Source organism: Arachis ipaensis, chromosome B2, assembly GCF_059453495.1.
Source record: "Arachis ipaensis isolate K30076 ecotype BB chromosome B2, ASM5945349v1, whole genome shotgun sequence".
NCBI classification, from domain to species: Eukaryota; Viridiplantae; Streptophyta; class Magnoliopsida; order Fabales; family Fabaceae; genus Arachis; species Arachis ipaensis.
This window is the reverse complement of record NC_142437.1, coordinates 119069529-119090753: the sequence shown is the minus strand read 5'-3', so window position 1 is coordinate 119090753 and position 21225 is coordinate 119069529. Positions and strand designations below refer to the sequence as shown.

At 31.4% G+C, this 21225-nt stretch overlaps 3 protein-coding genes and 1 pseudogene across 6 annotated transcripts; all 4 read left to right on the top strand.

Annotated features, from left to right (window-relative positions):
- Positions 1-923: 923 nt before the first annotated feature.
- Positions 924-1939, top strand: LOC107628566 (uncharacterized). Its single transcript, XM_016331200.3, has one exon. It carries the CDS (start codon positions 983-985, stop codon positions 1937-1939), a length of 957 nt encoding a protein of 318 aa, XP_016186686.1. The 5' UTR covers positions 924-982.
- A 1491-nt stretch (positions 1940-3430) lies between these two features.
- Positions 3431-6682, top strand: LOC107626070 (serine/arginine-rich splicing factor RS41-like; annotated as a pseudogene). Its single transcript, XR_015904945.1, has 6 exons — positions 3431-3568; positions 3738-3916; positions 5300-5412; positions 5612-5847; positions 6038-6295; positions 6401-6682. The product of XR_015904945.1 is annotated as a serine/arginine-rich splicing factor RS41-like (transcript).
- Positions 6683-9964: 3282 nt separating this feature from the next.
- On the top strand, positions 9965-13794 carry LOC107626068 (uncharacterized). 3 transcript variants are annotated; one of them, XM_088504028.1, is made up of 3 exons: positions 9965-10364; positions 10599-10687; positions 11921-13794. In XM_088504028.1, the coding sequence occupies exon 3, from the start codon at positions 11952-11954 to the stop codon at positions 13635-13637; it is 1686 nt and encodes a 561-aa protein (XP_088360154.1). In that variant the 5' UTR covers positions 9965-10364; positions 10599-10687; positions 11921-11951; the 3' UTR covers positions 13638-13794. The 3 variants fall into 3 exon arrangements, with proteins under 3 accessions (XP_088360154.1, XP_088360153.1, XP_088360155.1); XM_088504027.1 differs by lacking the exons at positions 9965-10364; positions 10599-10687 and adding an exon at positions 11454-11677; XM_088504029.1 differs by lacking the exons at positions 9965-10364; positions 10599-10687 and adding an exon at positions 11461-11586.
- A 2899-nt stretch (positions 13795-16693) lies between these two features.
- On the top strand, positions 16694-20649 carry LOC107628565 (peroxisomal membrane protein 11C). The gene is made up of 8 exons (XM_016331199.3): positions 16694-16948; positions 18378-18587; positions 18917-18991; positions 19090-19164; positions 19267-19347; positions 19455-19529; positions 19658-19831; positions 20330-20649. The coding sequence occupies exons 2-8, from the start codon at positions 18396-18398 to the stop codon at positions 20363-20365; spliced, it is 708 nt and encodes a 235-aa protein (XP_016186685.1). The 5' UTR covers positions 16694-16948; positions 18378-18395; the 3' UTR covers positions 20366-20649.
- Positions 20650-21225: the final 576 nt, after the last annotated feature.

The following is a 21225-nucleotide window of genomic DNA, read 5'->3' as shown; positions in this document are numbered from 1 at the left end:
TTTTGAAAGATAAATATTATTAAAGGTAAAATTGATCTTTTTAAAATGCTAAAAAATAATTTATAAGTTGTAATTGATTTTATATAATTTAAAAAAAATCAGTTTTTAGATAAAAAAAAATTGGTTTTCTAAATAAAAATAAATTTTTATGTGTAAAAACTTTTTTTTTTCATGTAAAAATAGATTTTTTTTAAAACTGATTTTTTATTTAAAATTAATTTGGCTTATTAACCTAAACAAATTTTTTTATTAATCAAACTCAGATCTATTTTTTTATTAATCTTAACCATATGTATTCCTACATATTAATAATAAATTTAAAAATAAAATAAATATATTTATAATTTTTATTTTAATATAAATACTATTATATATTTTTTTATTAAAATTTTTTGTCTCTTCAAATATTTTTTCAAGTTTCGTCTGTACTCCTACGTACTCTCATTCTCTATTAAATTACTTTGTACTTGATGTAGAAAATTTGGAATCATATGGTTATTTTAGTCATTTCATATAATATTTTAGTCTTGTCCATATGTATCCAAACATAATACTGGACATTACATTAGTGTCTTGTACATCGTATCCAAACACAATACACAAACAATAATTTGTAGTGTCTCCGTCCTATTGTCTCTGTCTCAGTGTCGTGTTCTGTCCTGTCTTTGAAAACAAACGCAGCCCAACTAATAATGATTAGAAGCCAAGGAAGAGCAACTTGCAAAGTACATATCATGCAAAAGAAAAAAAAAATGCTTAATAAATTTATAACCATATGAAAGATGCCAACAAAAACTAATAATGCATATAGATATTATTATAATATATACATATATACTTCCAAAATCTAATTTGACCACTATATATATCCGTTCTCCTTCAATTCACTACTACAAATTCCTCAAACCCAAAATCTTAATAGCTACTCTAAGCTAAGTAAATCTCCTTAATTAAATTTTGTTTTCATTCTAATATAGTTACTATGGCAGGGGATGAAGCTATTAAATATGCTTCTACAACCGCCACCACCACTACTCCTATGTCCAAATCAAACAAATCAACCATGAAAAGGTTCATTGGTGTGAGGCAGAGGCCTTCAGGAAGATGGGTGGCTGAGATCAAAGACTCATCACAACATGTGAGATTATGGCTTGGGACCTATGACACACCGGAGGAGGCTGCAAGGGCCTATGACGAAGCGGCACGTGTCCTACGAGGCGAAAATGCAAGAACAAACTTTGCATTATTTGGTTCTGATACCGATAGAAATTCCAGTAAATTATTATCTGAGTCTGACGGAAAAAGCAGACTGAGTTTTCCTTCGTTAAAGGCGAAACTCAGTAAAAATCTTCAGAACATTCTAGCAAGAACAAGCGATAGTAACAATAACAGCACGAAATCTTCGTCGGCAAAGAGTAGGGTGAGTGATCATTTCACTTTTGCTAGCATATTCAAAAGAAGAAATTGTTACCAACAATACCCTCATCAAATGCCTAGTCCAATTGATATGAAGAACATTGATAAAGTTGTGCAACCTAGTATCATTGTTCCCCCTTTGGAAAATGATCATAATCACAACAATAATCATAATGGTTCTTCAACATCATGGGAAAATTCTAGTGTTTCTGATTGTAGTAGTTGTGATTGGTTTGGATCAGATTTTGGAGATTTCAGTGTTGGTGATCAAGGGTATTTGGATCAATTGTTGGGGTGGGTTGAAAGTTCAAATCTTTGTCCAAATGGGGTTGGTGATTTTGATGATGAGAGTTCAAGAAGTAAGAGGTTTAAGGTGTCTTCTACAGTTCTTGTTCCTCCTACTTTCACTTCTTCATCATATGATTATTGTGGTTCACCTTATGATTATTATAATTATAATACTAATAATGGATGTGGCTCTCCATGTAGTGGTTATGCCTCTCCATATAATGGTAGGAAGTAAAATTTGTAGAAGCATGTAATGTATTATTTGTAGTGAGAAGTTATCATAGAGATAATTGTGGTGCTTAATTAATTTATTGATATGCCAATGAAAATTGGTTAACTCTGGTTTGTCTTATAGGGTAAAATGTATGCATGCTTTTCTCAAACGGTTATGTTACATGTATTTAGAATTTAGTTATCTTTATATAGTAAATTGTTGATTCATATTACTCATTTTAAATATTTGGATTCTATATCCATTCACTTGTTATCTCAAATGTTTAACCTACCAAAACAATATTTTCAACATTCCAAAGTTTTACTTTATGGTTAAGAACGGTTAGAATTATTCCAACCAAATATTTCTAAACAAAAAGTCTAAAAATGCAAGTCCAACGTATACATGTGTGTGAAAAGGAGTCTATGGGCTCATTTTATTGATCTTTAATAAATGCTTACTTGCAACAACATATAAAAATTTATAGTAATCAAATTGAGTTGGTGTAGTGATTAGTTCATTAATTTATTTAAGCAAGTGTTGAGGTTCGAATTTGTCTTATTCATATCGTAACATATTGACCAATAATAAATCATTAAATGGAGTTTAGCGAATTATATTTTATTATTTTATTTTCATATAAGACTAAGTTTAAAATATAAAATAAAATATACAACTTGTTACAACATTTTTCGCTTCATGCAAATTGATTATACCTTTCAAGTTGATTTTTACAATCCTCAAGATGCAACATATGATAGAGTGAAGGGATGTGCCCCCTATAAATATTTGTCTCTTTAGTCATCAACATTAAAAATTATTTTCTAGCCCAAAGAGAATCATATATATCCATTTATTGACAATTATAAGAGAGCCAATAGAAATATTTGTATAATGTATACAATGGATTATTTATTTAATCTAATATGAATTAAAAAATAAATATCTAAAATAAAATATTATTAATTTCTCAAACATAATACATTCATATTATCTAGAATAACCATTTGAATATTAGGAATAATAAACATCTGATATCCTATTGAATCGAACATCCTTAAATTTCATTGTACACATTATACATATACTTCATTGACTCCCTATTCTTCCTCTTCTATTTAGGGTCTCAACCACGTGAATTCGGTTTACATGTATTTAATATAAATTGACTTAATTTGATTTTTGATTTATATAGATATATTTTAACCAATTCTAATTTAGAACTTCTACGTAATTTTCAATTCCATTCATTTTATTAACTTGAATTACCATGTTTTTTACGAGTCTTGGTGTACCATACATGATACATCCATTGCATTCTAGCCATCAGATAGTAAAATACATGAAACACCATATATATGAAGGTGCATATTACAATTCTCCATCATAAAAGCAGGTATATTCCCACTTGGCACTTATCCATCTAGCAAGTGGGATATTTAGATTTTAGAATTTAGATATTTACAAAAACGGCGACGTTTTGGGTTTGTCCTTTGTCGAAACCCCACATGCTGAATGTGACCTGAAAATGTGATTCATGATTTATTTCCCACTTTTATTCCAATCCAACCACTCTCTCTTTCTCTGCAAGTTTCCCCCAAATCCTCACTCCTAGGGTTCCTGCTCCAAACCTTCGACTCCTCCGATAAGGTACCGATCCTCGATCTCCCTTCTACGGAGCTTCAGATCTGCTCTCCCTCTTTCCTCCATTGTCAACGATACACTCAATTTCGTCTCTCGGGTTTTCATATTTATTTGTTTCGTTCAGTTTTAGGATTTTCATGAAATGGTTGAAAATACTCTTCTTTTCGTTGCGTAGCATTTGCAGGTTCTGTGAGCAAAGGTGGTTTGGTAGCTTCGTTCGACTCAGCTGAGAGAAAACAGAATTCACAATGAGACCCGTGTTTTGCGGAAACCTGGACTTCGACGCGCGTCAATCTGATGTTGAGAGGCTCTTCAAAAGATACGGGAAGGTTGAAAGAGTGGACATGAAATCTGGTATGCCATTTTTTTTCGGAAATTTTATTTATTTATTATTTGGTTCATTTTTATGTTTAGGGTTAAATTTCTGGTTTTTTGTTTCAGCTATGCAGTTAGTCATTTTACTGGAATTTTTTTCCTTCATGTTTTGGACAATTGAGTATGTAATGTGATTTTCAGTTGTTAGTTTAGTGTTGGGTGGCCAAGCATTGTTTTTGGCTTTGAACTTTGTGTGAACTTGCTTTATTGTGTGAATTTTTCGGGGCCTTCCTCTTTCCAATGTATACTTTACATGGTTGTTGGATAAATTATATGGCAAAGATTGGATATCTTGGAGAGGGGTATTTCTCGAGAAAGCAGATTAACAGATTGGCAACTGCGACTGGCATTGCTTGAATGGTGATATTTCTTTTAATTTTCTTCACGGTAATGTTTGACGATAAGGAACAAGTGATGAAAGTGTGCTCTTACGTTGAGTTGCAGTGGGGCTTTTGTACTGTTTAAGAAAGGAAAATGTTATGTGCAACCACTGAAAGTGATCATTTTTTCAAAGAACTCATCGACCCTTTTCTGTTTTCAGTTTGGATTTGATAGTTAAAAAGTAGTTAAAAAAGGATGAGTGTGCCATATTTCAAATTAATCATTTTTATTCTTTGCAGCAAATAATAATGGAAAAAAATTCTTATTTTTTTACGCTAAGTGTTCTGTTAATGCAGGGTATAAGACCTTGAAATTTATGTTGCTACCCTCTTACACTTCAGTATTTTCACCATGAACGCGATTTGAGCGTGCTTAACAGCATGGAATGAACCTTTGATTCTTCCAAAATTATAACTGAAGTACAATACAATTTGTGATTTTTAAAAGGGTCAAGATGATGTTCTTTGACGAGTTACTTTTGAATGGATGTACATTTTCTTTTCCTTTTAAAAGAAGAGAGCTTTTGTTTAGAAATGAACCCCCATACTCAACATTTTCTTTGTGGCAGGATTACTTGGAAAATTGGAATGCCCATGCTCTTCTTGGGTGGATGTGCTTCCCTGCATTTCATTTCTAGAATGTGCCCAGGCTTCTTGTATTTTTCCAGACGAAATAATCTGATCCGCCTTAGCCCTGCCATTCTGCATTCCCTCAGCATTCATTGATTTTTCATTCCTCATGACTTTTGATCAGTGTTCAATTTCCGACATGTTTCAACATAGAAACCTTGATGATTTCGCAACTGTGGCAGGTGTTGTGGTACTTCTTGACAGTTTTATTTTGTGTTTTATGTTGAAATTTTCTCATACTTGAAAAATTGATGCTGCCTTCGTCCATAAACCATCTCTGTGAAAGGAGTATTTGAATTTTCAATTGAAATGGTTTCGGTGCTGTTTTATTTTTAACATTTTTTGTGTATAGGGTTTGCTTTTATCTACATGGAAGATGAAAGGGATGCTGAGTATGCAATCAGAAGACTTGATAGAACTGAATTTGGAAGAAAGGGGCGCCGTATACGTGTTGAGTGGACAAAGGTATGCTTGTGATGGTAAACCACAATAGTGGTTATTACTTATTAAATAGTGATATATTATATAACACAACTCATAGCTTCTATTTTCATCACTTTTATGGTATTGGAAAAGTATTAAGACATGTTTAGGTGATATTCAGATTTTAACATTCAATATAATTATTTTAAGATTTGTAGTGTAACTTTGTTATGATTTGTAGCAAGAACGGGACAGCAGAAGGTCAGGTGATTCAAGAAAATCCTCAAGTAATTCAAGACCGTCGAAGACTTTGTTTATCATAAATTTTGATCCAGTTCACACTAGGACAAGGGATCTGGAGAGACACTTTGATCCCTATGGGAAAATATCAAATATAAGGATCAGGAGGAATTTTGCTTTTATACAATATGAAACTCAGGAGGATGCTACAAGAGCTTTGGAAGCAACAAACTTGAGGTTGTACATTTAAATTCTCGCTTATTATCTTTTCAATTGTTGATGTTATTTTTCCCCAGAAGTTTTAACTAGAAATACTCTAGATTCCAGTGCTTTGAATGGAGGAGGAGGTAAGATGAGGGCAAGCGAATAAATATGCTAATGGCTTTGCTTAAACATCTTACATTTTCTATGCATGTTTGATTTGCAGCAAATTTATGGATCGTGTTATCACAGTGGAGTATGCTATTAAAGATGATGACGACAGGAGGAATGGATACAGTCCTGATAGAAGAGGCAATGACTCCCCTGATGGGAGATATGGCCGGGGCAGATCCCCGAGTCCATATCGCAGAGGTAGGGGTAGCCCAGATTATGGTCATGGATCGAATCCAGCTTCCAGACCAGAACCAAGAGGAAGCCCAAAGTATGAACGAGGTGAAAGCCCAGTCAATGGCAGATATGACAGGTTTGTGGGCTGATATGATCCACCTAGTGTTTTGGTCTATTCTTCCTTTTGTATGTGGCTATTATTGACCTTGTTCTCGCTTTGACTATTTTATTTGTTACGCAGCCGGTCTCCTCCTCCACGAGAAAGGTCTCCTCCTCCACGTGAAAGGTCGTCTCCTCCACGTGAAAGGTCGCGATCCTGAGGAGTAAAACAATTAGATCCGTCTGTGAAATTGTTACTCATTTTCATTTTGTTCTAGCAGTCTGTAGTTTCGCAGCAGAAAACATTAAGCTTGGTTGTATCTACTGTTGTGTGTTGGCTTGAACCTAATGCAGCAACATGCAAAGACATTGAAACAGATTATCTTATGTTGGTGGATCTAGTTTGATTTATGTTTTCTAAAAAGGACATTGTTTGACCTCTGGTTCATTATGGATTGAGCATTATTTAGTTACTTGTATTTATGAGTGTGTAGGTCAAATTTTCACAAAGAGAAGAGATCAAAATTTCGAATTTTTAAAGCTCGTCATTGCAATCTAACTGCATCTAATAAATTTGGCATTCAATATTTTACGGCTACAAAGTACAAACTACAAAAATTGTATATATATATATATTAAAACCGAATTGCACTTGCTTTTGTTTATATAAAAGCAGCGGGGTTAATCATTTTCCCACGAGGTACTAATAAATAATAATCCTAATAAGGTTGGAGCGTACTTAGATGTTATTGGAAAGGTCACCCAAAAAAAAAAGATGTTATTTGAAAGTCCAGATTCGGACATGATTTTGATTTTGGAATTTAGAATATCAATGTAGGGTTTTTTTTAATTTATTTTTTTCTTAAAAAAGGGACAATAAAAAGGCCTCACCTAGCCTCTTTTGTTGTGTACCTTTTTCCTTCCAAGTTCCAAAGGATTACTCTACATTCTCATATTGATTAACTCATTATTCTATTTTGTTTTGACATGCTTTGTCATGATTAGTCATTATTATCCATAAATCATGTTAGTTTTAGATCAATTAATTATGTGTTTTCATCTCGCAAAGAATCAAAAAGTGTAATTAATTACTTCAAAGCGAAATAAATAGTATTTTAACTTGGTTTGGTCGAGTAATTAGTTGACTTAGTTCACTTGTTTGTTTAAGCAAGTGTTAGGATTCGAATCACGATTCATACATACAGTAACCTATTAGTCAGCGATAAATTAATCAATAATCATTAACTTGTCAGATTAGAAATACGTGAAAAAAAAAACCTTAAATTATTCTAAATAATCCATTTACCTAAATTATACTAACATCCCCTAGATTTGGATTGCTAAATTCAAATAAAATTACGCATTTAGGCATATAATTAAATTCAATTTTCATGTAGAGAGTAGAGACAATATAAAAAAACGTGTTCAGATATTCGAAGTATATTTCTATATCATCATAAATAAATAATTTTTAAATTCACTATGTACTTAACTAGTTATCTAAATGTATAAATTTAATTATATAATTGTATAAAATTTTTTATACTTACATAAAAATTAAATTCATAATTATGATTTTATTACTCTAAAATACCTTTTTATGTTTCTTTATTTATTATTCTTTTTCTCAAGCTAACCTAACCAATTACTGTTAAGTACCAGAGTTAATAACATAAAATAACACAACTAAAATTTATAAATGAAAAATAAATAGAACTAAACTAAATAGTTTAAAAAATAATGAAAATAGCATGACTAAGTGATAAATATTATAATTTTTTAAAATACATAAAAAAATTTATAATATTCCCATACATATTATGAAAATTCATATAAAGAAATTATATATATTAAAAGTCTTACTAATTTTCTCTCACTTTTTCACTCACTAATTCTATAAAAAATTTAGATATAAATAGTAAATGCCTTAACAATCTATATATAATTTATTAAAAGTAGTGATATGAGTCTATATATAAAAAAAGGTAGTGATATAAGAAACAAACAAATTACCACTTGTTCGAGTTATTATGATATCAAATTAATAAATGTCAATTTAATCTTATCAAACTATTTTGTACAGTTATATCAAATTATATGACAAATTGATAAATATCAACTTAATTTTATCATTATATACTGATGTATAATTTATTTTTAACACATGATTAACTAATAATTTGTTTTTTGGCAAAGTCAATGATTACAACTAAAACAGCTTATCCAATTTTAACATAGTTAAAAATCACAATTTAACCAATTTAATTATCTAAATCACTACTTTATCTAAATCCTTGACTTGCAATTTTGTAAGACCAAGTCAAAAACAGACCGAGGAAAGTGGAAACATATGTGTGAATGATTAATTCATCATTTTGTAAGCATATCTTATTGCTCCGATAATCACGAATGACAGCTAAGTGATGTTCATTCCTTCTTTAAATTTTGAAATCGATATATCCCTTATCCGAAAACAAGTTTCCAATATAAATCTCTCTACAATAATTTATTCAGACACATTGCAAAATATGAATATTTTTTCCCCTTTTAATTTGATAAATAAACAAATCTGAACATATTGAGCTTAAACCAAACTCCAAAGCTGGTTGTGCTTATTTGCTTTTTTACATTTCTACTGTTTTACAGTTAATCATGCTTCTTGGTACATAGACATGGTCACATGGAATAATTAGACAACAATAATTACATCTTATTAGTGTATTAATAGGCCAAAACGTACTTATTAATCTATTTTTTATAAATCAAATGTGTATAATAATCACAAATATAAAATTAGTCAAGATGGTTATTTCTTTACATTCTAATTAAGCGGTGTTAGGTTTGAATATTATAAATAACAGAATATATTTTTTTTTATGAATTATAGGAGCATCTTAGAGAAAAATAATAATCATGAATTAAACTTCCTCCTTAGTCCTTTCTCATCATATTTTGAATAGGTTATGTTACTTGAGAAATACTATTTATTTTTTAAATTTTTAATTTTTAGTAATTTTTTATTTAAATAATATTATTTAATTAATTTAAATATTCATTTTATAGAAAGTTATTTATTTTTTATGAGAAATTATTTATTTTTTTAATTTTTTTAAAGACCGAATAATAAAAAATTTTTAAAAAATATTTAATTGCACGGTACATACTTGACCATGATAAAAAAAAAACAATTATATTACTTATCTCACCTAAAAATATTTCATAGCTTAATTCATTAGTCAATAAATATATCTATGATTCTCATCATATATTCATGGCAAAACATTAGTGGCAAATTCGTAATATATCACAAGATCAATGTCAAAGATATATAAATTCAAATCCAATAAACAGACAGTGAACTTTGAAAAATGAAACAAGTTCACTTCACTTTCACACGTGGGATTTTTAGGCACTCTCAAAATACTACTTAGACACCTTATACTAGGACTTAGGAGCTGTTATTACACCATGCCCCCACATTACACGTGGCACTGCTACACACCCACGTAATCACATTGATAACCTTAAAATATATATATATATATATATATAACATCCTTAGATTTTTCAAATTTCAATCAATCTCAACGGTTAGCTTATCTGTCTCAACCCCACAAATCTGAACCGTTAAATCAATGGAAATGTTCGAACTTTAAGCACTTCAAGCTCTGATATGCACCCCTAAAACTCGCATCTAGCTTCATTTGAGCGTTTATGCTATAAAGTTTGATTTTTGAATTGTGGGGTGTTTTGTTTTCTGATGTATTGTGCTAGCTTGTGTTTGTCTTCTTCTGTTGTAAGAGCTTCAGTGCTATATATTATATTATATGGTTTGGATTTGCTTCAAAATTTGATCACTCATCACTTTGGAGCGTTTTGCTTCTGTTCCTCAGCTTATTATGAGACAGGACTGAAGCAGCTTCTGAAACTCTGAAGAAACTGTTTCCAAGTAGCTCATAGCCTGATCAATGATTTTGGAAGCATTGGAAGAGTTTAATGCTGTTGCATAGTGTTCAAAAAACAAAGTGTTTTCTGTTTTTGTGTGTGTGAAGTTTGAAGTTTAAGTTACAGAAGAAGCTTGCTTTCTTTGTTACTCATTCTTAAAGGTTGGTCCTTCAAGTTCAAGTGTGTTCTATTTTACATTGTTGCATCTTTGCTTTGATCTTCTACTTAAGGATGAAAAAAGAAGAAGAAAAAGAAATAACTAAGTTCTGTGCTTTTTCTTCCTCCTTTTCCTTTTCCTCTTAATAATTATATTTTGATGAGGTTAAGGTTTTTATCTTTTGCTCAAGCTACATGTTATGGAATCTTTCTAATTACTTTGTCTTTTGGGCTTACAGAAACAGTGAGGAACAAGATTGATAGCTCTAAACAGGAAAAAGAAAAGTCCTTTGAATAGTTTGAGAGCAAGTCAACAAGTTGAGTTAAGGTATTGTATATATTTATTTGTTTTTAATTTAAATTTACATTAATTGAAATTCATTCTTTTGTTTTTTTTTTTTTAAATCTCATCAACATTTTTTATTCCCTTACTTGTTAACATTAATAATAGTCAGTGATCATTGATTGGACATGCTTGTGTTGTATACAACTTGTAGATAGAGACTTGTGTCTTCCCTTTAAAGTGAAGCTTCTCCCTTTCTCATATTTCATTAACCCCTTTTATTATGAGGACAAAGTTGGAAAATCACATCTAAGGATTCTACTTCCCTTTTTGAAATTGGACTCCTTGACTGTTGATATGAGTTGGAAATTAACCTCACAACACTCACTCATGCACTTAATTTTGGGATAAATTCTTATAATGCTTTTGAAAAATATTTAAAAGATATTTAATTAATACTAATGTTAATTTGTATTGTTAAAATGTTAATCAAGATCATTTTCATGCAAGAATTCAATTTCTCCAACTTTGTGTTGCTCTTTGTACCTACCAACCCCTTGATGCTGAGTAAAGTTAAGAGATATTATTTTTCCCCTCTAGTGACCAATATGCCCCTAGCGAGGACACCTTATTACATTTGTGCCACTTTCCAAGTTGGTCTCTTAGGCCTAACATATTAGTAGATTTGCACACTCAAATTAATATTTAATAATCCCCACCGACTCCCTCTTAATTGGACAGCATTCTTAGCAGATAAATGTCCAATTACTTCATTTTCATTAGCAACCATATATCTAACCATAGCATTTATTGCACTTATTAGAAAAATCCAATATCCAATAGACTACTAATACAATACAATACACTAACTTGTTTATATAATTTCCAAAGGGGCATTAAATGATCACTTTGCTAAAGTAACAAGAATAGTGGGGTATCTTTAGGTACTTCATCTTTGATAGGGAGGGTCATGCTTTTAGTAAACAAGTTTTTTGTCTGTGATCATCAAGATTCTTCATACTATTCAATATTCATGTTGGTCTAATCTCTCTTTCTTTTTGTTTTTCTTAATTATTTGTTTATTTTGTTAGAGAATTTTCTATTGGAGTCTTGATTTATAATTTTAAGGATTTTATGATTGCAACTGCTCCACCTCCTTTTGATTTTTTTTTTCTTTTCTGTGATATTATCATTGCATTCTCTTTTTCTCCTATGCAAAAAATTGTATCTTGGTCATTTCTTTGAGCTTAGTTTTTCTCCTTTTCTTTTCTTTTCCAGTTCTTGGTGATCAATCATCAAATTCTACATCATGGTGGAAGATTATGGTGCTGCTGCTGCATCATTTGATGCTAGTTCAACAGAAGAATGGTTGCTTCATGCACAAAAGCTTGTTCCTGCAGCAATGTCTAAAGCAAAAGAGGTTAAAGTTTTCCCAGTCAAGTGGAAGATGATTATCTCGAAATTGGAGCAGATTCCGTCGCGTTTATCGGACTTGTCGAGCCACCCTTGCTTCTCCAAGAATGCTCTCTGCAAGGAGCAATTGCAGTCAGTTTCCAAGTCACTCGAAGAAGCTATCGAATTGGCCGAGCTTTGTTTGAAGGAGAAGTATGAAGGTAAGCTTCGGATGCAGAGTGATCTCGACGCTTTAGCTGGGAAACTCGATTTAAATTTGAAAGATTGCAGCTTGCTCATCAAAACCGGTGTGCTAGGAGAGGCTACTCTGCCTTTGATGGTGTCTGGTTCTGTTCAAGACTCTGATGTAGATTTTGCATCCATTAAGGAATTACTTGCAAGGCTTCAGATAGGTAACTTGGAAGCCAAGCAAAGAGCATTGGAGAAGCTCTATGATGTGATGAAAGAAGATGAGAAGAATGTTTTGGCTGTTCTTGGGAGAAGCAATGTTGCTGCATTGGTTCAATTGCTTACAGCAACATCTCCAAGGATTAGGGAAAAGGCTGCTACTGTGATATGTATTCTTGTGGAATCTGGTAGTTGCGAAAATTGGCTAGTTTCTGAAGGAGTTCTGCCACCCCTAATTCGGCTCGTTGAATCCGGTAGTGCTGCAGGGAAAGAGAAGGCCACGGTTTCTCTTCAGAGGCTGTCAATGTCGGCCGAAACCACCCGTGCAATTGTTGGACACGGTGCTGTTCGGCCGTTAATTGAGGTTTGCCAAACAGGGGACTCTGTTTCTCAGGCTGCAGCCGCTTGTGCTTTGAAGAATGCGTCGTCCGTGCCGGATGTGAGGCAGGTTTTGGCTGAAGAAGGCATTGTGAAAGTGATGATTGAGCTCCTTAGCTCTGGAATTTTGTTGGGAACGAAAGAGTATGCGGCCGAGTGCTTGCAGAATCTAACAGCGAGCAACGAGAATCTAAGAAGATCTGTCATAGCAGAAGGTGGTTTCAGCAATCTCCTGGCCTATCTTGATGGCCCTCTTCCTCAAGAATCCGCGGTCGCAGCCCTGAGGAATTTGGTTGGTTCTGTTTCTGAGGATGTTCTGGATTCCCTCGGCTTGCTTCCTCGATTGGTTCACGTGCTTAAGTCGGGTTCCTTGGGAGCCAAGCAAGCTGCAGCCTCTGTCATTTGCCGGATTTGTGGCCCGGTTGAGATGAAAAAAATGATCGGCGAAGCCGGCTGCATACCTCTTCTGATAAATTTGCTTGAGGCTAAAGCAAATAGTGCTAGAGAAGCTGCATCACAAGCAATTTCGAGCTTGATGGTTCTGTCTGCGAATCGAAGAGAGGTTAAGAAGGATGATAAGATTGTGGTGCCAAGTTTGGTTCAGTTGCTTGATCCAAATCCACAGAACACTGCAAAGAAATATGCAGTTTCATGCCTTGCATCATTGTCTTCTTGCAAGAAATGTAAGAAGCTTATGATTTCTTATGGAGCAATAGGGTATCTCAAGAAGCTTAGTGAGATGGAGATTCCTGGATCTAAGAAGCTTCTAGAGAGATTGGAAAGAGGAAAACTCAGAAGCTTGTTTAGCAGAAAATAAGACTAAACATTATTATTATTATTATTGCAACTTTTATTTCTCTGTTTTTGTTAATTTTTGTTTCATTGTCTGTATGAAACAAGTGGTAGCTTAGGGAAGTGTAATGTAAGCAGTGTTTTATATTTTATTGTATTTAATGTTTCTGTCTTTTTGTACACTCTTTTCCTCTCTTTAATTTGTCTCATGTTTTCATTTCATTACTTGGCTCTTCATATGAATGTTTCATTTAATCTTAGATAAAACTTGGATTCTGCACATAGAGAAGAAGAAAAATTAACTTTGAACAAGTGTTAAGTAGAATCTTTGACCTATTTTGCTATTATTTTGAACTTCTAGTTATAGTTAAAGTGTGAAAAGTTTATAAGAATGAGTATTTATTTGATGAAATCATCAATTAATTATATATCTAAGGAATTGTCACCATCCAGCACCTATGTATTTTTATGTAATAATTCTTACTTTTAAAAAATACCTAATCCCATATTCTTTAAAAGTTTATAATTATTTTATTTTATTTTTACAAATTTCTGAGTGTGATGAACACTGGTGTTTCCATCATTTTTGTTATCAGATTCTAAATAACAACTTTATACACTTCATGTAAATTATTAAATTTTAAGTCAGATTAACAAATTGCAAAAACACTAATGTTAACAGCACTATAACTTTAATATGTCTAGTAAACAAATAATGCTACCAAGATCATTGCTTGCCACCCTTTTGATTAATAAAAAAAGAAAAGTACTTTATTCTGAGATTATTTGTGATGATATATCCTTTGACACCTACTTCTAATTAGCTTTTTCTCCTTTTTCTAATTATTTTTTATTTTTTATTTTAGGAGTGCAACTATAGATTAAGTCTTAACATTTAATATGTTTATTTATTTATTTATTTATTTTGAAATATAAACTGTGTAGAGCCAAATTTCACATCTTAGATTTCGGTTAAGAAATGTTACTCAATATCATACATCATTTAAGAATAGATATTAATAATTGGTTGAAGTTTTCACACTTCTTCCACCACAATTTTTTTATGAATTTAATTTTGATAAAATGTAAAGCGTTTTATACAGTCGTGTAATCATATATATTCTTTTGGATGATTATTCATACTATCAATATAAAAGATAGTTATTTTTAATGATGTGACATTACGTAATTAAATGCACATGTAAAATTATTTTACACTGGTAGTACATTAAAAATTAAATTCTTTCTTTATATGCTAAACAACTTTTTAACTTATCAAATGTTCTGAAATTGCTTCTAAAAGTTTGCCATTTTCCTAGTTATCTTTATGACTTTTTGTCTTAGTTTTATTTTTTTCTTTTTCTCCTTAAAATCATTGTAGTAGTGCTTTGCACCACTTGGACTTGCATTAGTGTGACAAAACAATCATAATGGCATGTGAGTTGTAAGATATATGTTTTACTAATTAATTATAAATTATAATGCATGCATGGTGTGTTCAATTCCAACCCCACAATGACTTCATCACTTTGGGAACATGTTTTCTACTTCACTATGTATATAGCCATTTGCACCTCACTATCACAAATGTGAAACCAGCATTGCTTGCATTATACACGTAATAAGTGGTGTATCTTTAGTAATATTTCACAAATTAAACATTATGTTTCAGTGAATAAGTGCACTTAGGTTTCATTTATTTCAAAGGACAGAATACTGACACATAAATATAGAAATATAAAATTATATTTGATAGTAAAACATAAATAAAAATATTATATCTTAAAATATTAAATTAATATATTTTGTATTTTTTATTTAAAAAAATATAAATGTTAGACGAAAAACATATTTATCTTTTTATTTGTTTATAGTATTATTATTATTATTATTATCAAATTTTAATAATTATATTTTTTATTTTATATTTTGTGTGAAAAAAATAAAAACGTAAATTTAACTTTCAATTATTTATTTTATCTTCTATTCAGTTTATTTTTAAATAAAATATAAAATACTAATTTTATATTTTTGTTTTTATGTCATATTTTCGGTGTCTTATTTTATTTTTAAAATCAAACACAACGTTATTGTTTATTGTTTAGTGATAGTTTTTTCATTTGACCTAAGACCTAACATAGTTGATAGCTATTTGAGTTTATAGATTAGTCATTTGATCCATAACTGATTTTGGGTTTAAAAAAAAGTAGTATTATTTAAAAAATGATTTAATCAGCAAACTAATAGAAAGAAAATGAGAATATATATATTATTCTAAGAATGAAACAATATTCCTTACTAAAACTTTGAACCTAATAATGTGAATGAATTTGAAGTACCTATGTATCAGGGGTTTCATCTTCATCCTACTTCTTCTTTCATCACCAAATCAAATTAGTTAACTAAAATAAGAATAAAAATGACATGATTAAAGTCTTCACCTGGTTATGCTTTTGAAGATGTACTGCGTTATCTCAAAATGATAATGATGCAAAAGTAATACTTGTGAGTTGTGACATGAAATTGAAAGTTATACTTATGTATTGAGTTTATGACATTAAAGTTAGTATGTAAAATATTTTCAATGTGATAAATTTAAGGCTAATAGCTATATTTTTTTTACTATTTCAATTTTCAAGTGAGTTGATAAAATAGACACTTTTATGAATATATTTAATTTTAATACGTGGTTAGTATAAAATATTTTGTACAATTGTACAATTACATTTATTTTTTTAAATGGCTATTTACATCTTCATATAATTAATAAAAATAATATTTTTTTATGTGATGTTATATAATTAAATATACGTATAAAATTATTTTAATAAATTCAAATAAAATAATATTATTTACTTTTAAATGGAGAAAATAAATACTAAAAATATATAATAATTTTCACAAGTTTTACAAAGGCAACTAATTATGTTTATTGCATAAATAAAATTAATTAATTTTTAAATTTATTATTTAAAAGTTATTTAAATATAGAAATTTAATTGAATAATTGTATCCCGTTGGATCTCCTTTGGTTTCCGAACAATTAGTTGAAATTGAACGAGCCACAAATAATTAAAATTTGTTCACTTCTGGGGTTCATAGTTCAAAGGATCACATCGCAATCACCGAACCGTAGATCCTCCATAACCTGAGACAAAGCCATTTTCATTTCTTTTTTTTTTTTTCTATTATTATTATTATTTTTACATGAACAACAAGAACCAAACAAGGCCTTAACTACTCTTTGTATATATCACACACGCAGCACTTCTTTCGCTACCTTCTCTTTCTCCGTCTCTCTTTCTCTCTTTGATCCTTTGGACTTGTTGTTTGAAGGTACATTAAAATTTCCAATCTTCCTTTGTTATGGTTTGCGATTTTGCAGATTTTCATGTTGTTATATGGTTCTTGTGAGCCTGCTTGTTTCATATACAATAATATAATATCAAATGGATTCTTCAATTTCTATGATTCATTGGTTTAGCTTAATGTTTGTTGTGCATGAAGGAATGAATGAATGAATGAATAAAATATATTGTTTTGGAATCATGAAATTTTGTGATCCTCATTGGCATATTAAATGTTTGAAGATATTCCACACTGAAAGATGGTTAATTGGATAATGTGAATACTGAATGGATATAGCTCGCTTGATTTTTGTTTTTCCTTGTTGGGTAGAGAAACTTGAATTATGATTTGATTCTCGTGAATTTTGCTCATTAGATTCAAAGTTTTGGTGTAGAGAGAAGGGTTTAAATTAGCAAAAGTTAGTTATCAGAGTTAGGTTTGGATGCATGAGGAGGGTTATTTACACGTTGGAATATGTTGGTGAGGCCTCTTTGGAGTAAGATTAGCAAAGACAAAATGCCACTTATTGTTATTGATCTCATTCAGTCTTGGAACCAAAATTCTCTGGGGAAAGAAAAAGGGATTATCAAACAAAAACTATTGATGTGATGAGTTTTTGATCAAGTACTCATTCGATAACAGAACCAGGATTGGAGCTTCTAAAATTTAAATTTTCTGAGTGAGGTCTTCCTCTTACTGCTATGGAATACGAAGGTTGTGTGCATGAATCAGGTTGGATCAGGTTTAGATTGTAAAGCCAAAAGCATATTAGGGAGCTTGGGCAAAATGGCATGTCATGGCCTATTATCTCAGTTTGGTGTTAAAACAAGGATTTAGATTAGGATGTTTATGTTTGCTAGCAGAATATCAGTGGAGACTGCAACGAGAATATGGATAAGGGGGAAGATAGTCCATATTACAAAAATGATGCAAGATAGTTCACTTTAGGAGAATATGGATATTGCCAATTGGTTTTGATTGAAATTTTTCCTTTTGGTGTAAAATGATGCATGTAATGATCTTATCTAGTGAGACACAGGGCTTGCTGTATTTAGAATTTGAAATTCTTTCCTCTTAACTATATTAGGGTGTAATGGATTTTGGTGGAGGGGTTTGTGGAACTGTTAACTTCCTAATTCACTTGATCAAACGGCATAATTTGAGAATAAATATGTGCTTATTCATTTTCTTTTAAATCTCTGCTAAATAACATACATATATAGTTGTTGAGTCTAACAACTTACTAAAGAGCCACTTTAGCACATTGCCACAAAATGTAAAATTTCATAATTCATAGATATAAAAATGTGTCATCTTCAGTCACTGTTGAATAATTATGAATACCACCTTTTGCTCTCCAGCCATCGTTCTCCTTATTAGTTGAGATGAGTTAGTTTGCTGTGGTTTTGTTACACAGCTGCTACTACGATAGAAAATGAGTACCTTGGATGCAACTAGGGCAGAACTGGCTCTGTTAATTTTGTATTTGAACAAGGCTGAAGCGAGGGACAAGATATGCAGGGCTATACAATATGGCGCCAAGTTTGTGAGTGCTGGACAACCTGGTCCTGCCCAGAATGTAGACAAAACAACTAGCTTGGCACGGAAAGTTTTCCGTCTACTAAAGGTTGGGATATGTTCATGTGTAATTTCAGATATGATTTCAAGTTCATATATTTTTTCTTTCCTCCTTAATATGATTTCTCATTATTTATGTATATCTTTGGGCTCATATCTTAAGGACAGAATTTAAAAATAATGACTGAAAATAAGTCTTAGAAACATTTTTCTGTTTAGAAATAGACCTGCTCTGAAGGAAATTCTGGCTCAGAAAAGATGTTGCAAAATAATTAATTTAAAGATTTTCTTTGTAGACATTGCCTGTTATACTTATACCCCTCTATTTTCCCTGAGATACTTATTACCTCTCATGATTTTGCAACCTGCAATATGCAGTTTGTCAATGGCCTGCATTCTCTGATCAGTCCCACCCCAAAGGATGCTCCTATCCACCTAACTCTGTTAGGAAAGGTATGAGTTTCCAAGTCATCAACCTTTCTTGATCAATCTTTCTATTATGTATTCTTTCTAATATCTTCCTCGATGTTTTATTTTATTTTATTTTTCAGTCCAAGGATGCGTTAGTTGCGATGTTCTTGTTTCTTGATCAATTCGTTTGGCTTGGCAGAACAGGCATTTACGAGGTAGGGAGTATGCCTTTTCTTAAGCATCGTTTTTCTGGTTGGTTTTCTTGTTCTGTGAGAATTCCATCTATAAGTGTATAATAATTTATTGTCGAAATACAGAATAAAGAACGCACGGAACTAATTGCCCGGCTATCCATGTACTGTTGGCTTGGTTCCACGGTATGCACCAGCTTGGTCGAGGTTCGTTTTTGCCTTTCCCTTCTCATTGGTGCTAGCACACACGTATATGCATTAATGATGGTCCTTAGCTCTACTTTTATCTATTATCTGACATGTTAACTCACCAGCTTGGGGAGCTTGGAAGACTTTCCGAATCAATGAAGAAGTTAGAGGCAGAACTCAAGAACAAGAATAAATATGAAGTAGGTCGCTCGGGTTTGTGCATATAATCTTCTAAGTTTCAGTTTCTTGGCATGCGTTGTTGCGAACTGTTACTGTATTTCTCTAGTATCATTGTATACTTATGTGAAGCCATTTTCTGGGGTTGCAGAATGAGCAATACCGTGCTAAACTTAAAAAGTCAAATGAGAGGACTGTAGCACTTGTCAAAGCAGGCTTGGATACTCTGGTAGCAATTGGATTGCTCCAATTGGCACCAAACAAAATCACTCCGAGAGTCACCGGAGCCTTTGGATTTATTACATCTATAATAACTTGCTATCAGGTTCCTGCTAGTAACATTATAGTTCACTTGCCTGATTTGCTTGAGTGTCTTGAATTTCCTTTGAAGTTGTCTTTGTGTGTTCAGTATATATGTATATATGCACATGTTTTCTACATAGGCATGCACAACTAACAACCAATGACAAAAAATTAGATACAAAGGCTACCCTCTTGATCATTTTTCTCAAGAGATGCAAGGAACTGCCTTAACAATTTTTAGGGAATCAATTCAGAATGTGCATGAAACTTTGGTGGAGTTTATATAAGGGTTTTACTAATGAACAATGATTACCTTAGAAGGGCTTGTTAAGGTTTCAAAAATGGGAAGTTTTGTATTGACGGCATTGAAACTATGAAAACTTGCCTTAGAACACTTGATAACAAAATCCTTTATATTATATCATACATATTGAAAAGAATGCATGTCATATATATATTGGGGTCGCAATTACGTTTGAGGATCATTGATTGACAAGGGTATGTTGTTGGTACAATGCAGTTGCTTCCTGCCCCAGTGAAGCCCAAATCAACATGAAGATGGAAGAACACACACTCACACTCAGCTGTTTCATTGTTGTTAATAATAGCTGTATGAATTTTGTTAGAAAATGTTGGTGAGAAAAATTGAAAAAAATTGCAAACTACTAACCTTTTTGTTAGATGTCATCATAATTGGTGCCAATGTTGTCACAATAAAGTGTTTTTCATTGTAGAAGACAATAATATCTGTTATCCTAATGCCTACAAATTAATTGGCATGAGGACTTAGATTGATTTTTGGATGGGGTTTCCAACAAATTGAAGGGAAAAATATTTACCTGATATCTCATAAATGGTTTGATGATAATACATATTTTCTTGGAAATATGTTCAATAAAAAAAATGAGAGTTCACTTGGTATTCCTATTTTTAAAAGGAAATTTGTATATGTATGTAAGCTCTAGAGACATTTTGTTATGGATAAAGGGTAAATCATTTGGGTATTTCACAATTTAGTGAGATGCCATTGTGTGATAATATTAGAAGAATGAAGTACCTCTTAAGAATGATGAAAGGATGTCAAATAACTATCTTAGCCAATTAGTACTTTTCTTACTTTTTTTAGCATTAGTTTTTATTTATTTATTTATTTATAGAGTTAGCTTCATTTTTGCACTCACATTTGTTAACATATCATCATCAAGCTATCTTAAATCATGAGAAAAAAAATTAATCTTATTTTAAAAAAAATCTCAATCTTATTAATATAGTAAACAAAAGAAAAAAACAAATAGATTCACTGCAGATTAAAGATGAAATATATGGCATTGAGTTTTAAATTGTTTATCCATTTGAGGTTCAATTGACATATGGCATCATTGCAAATGCATGTTTAAAAGATTATTCCATTCTTCC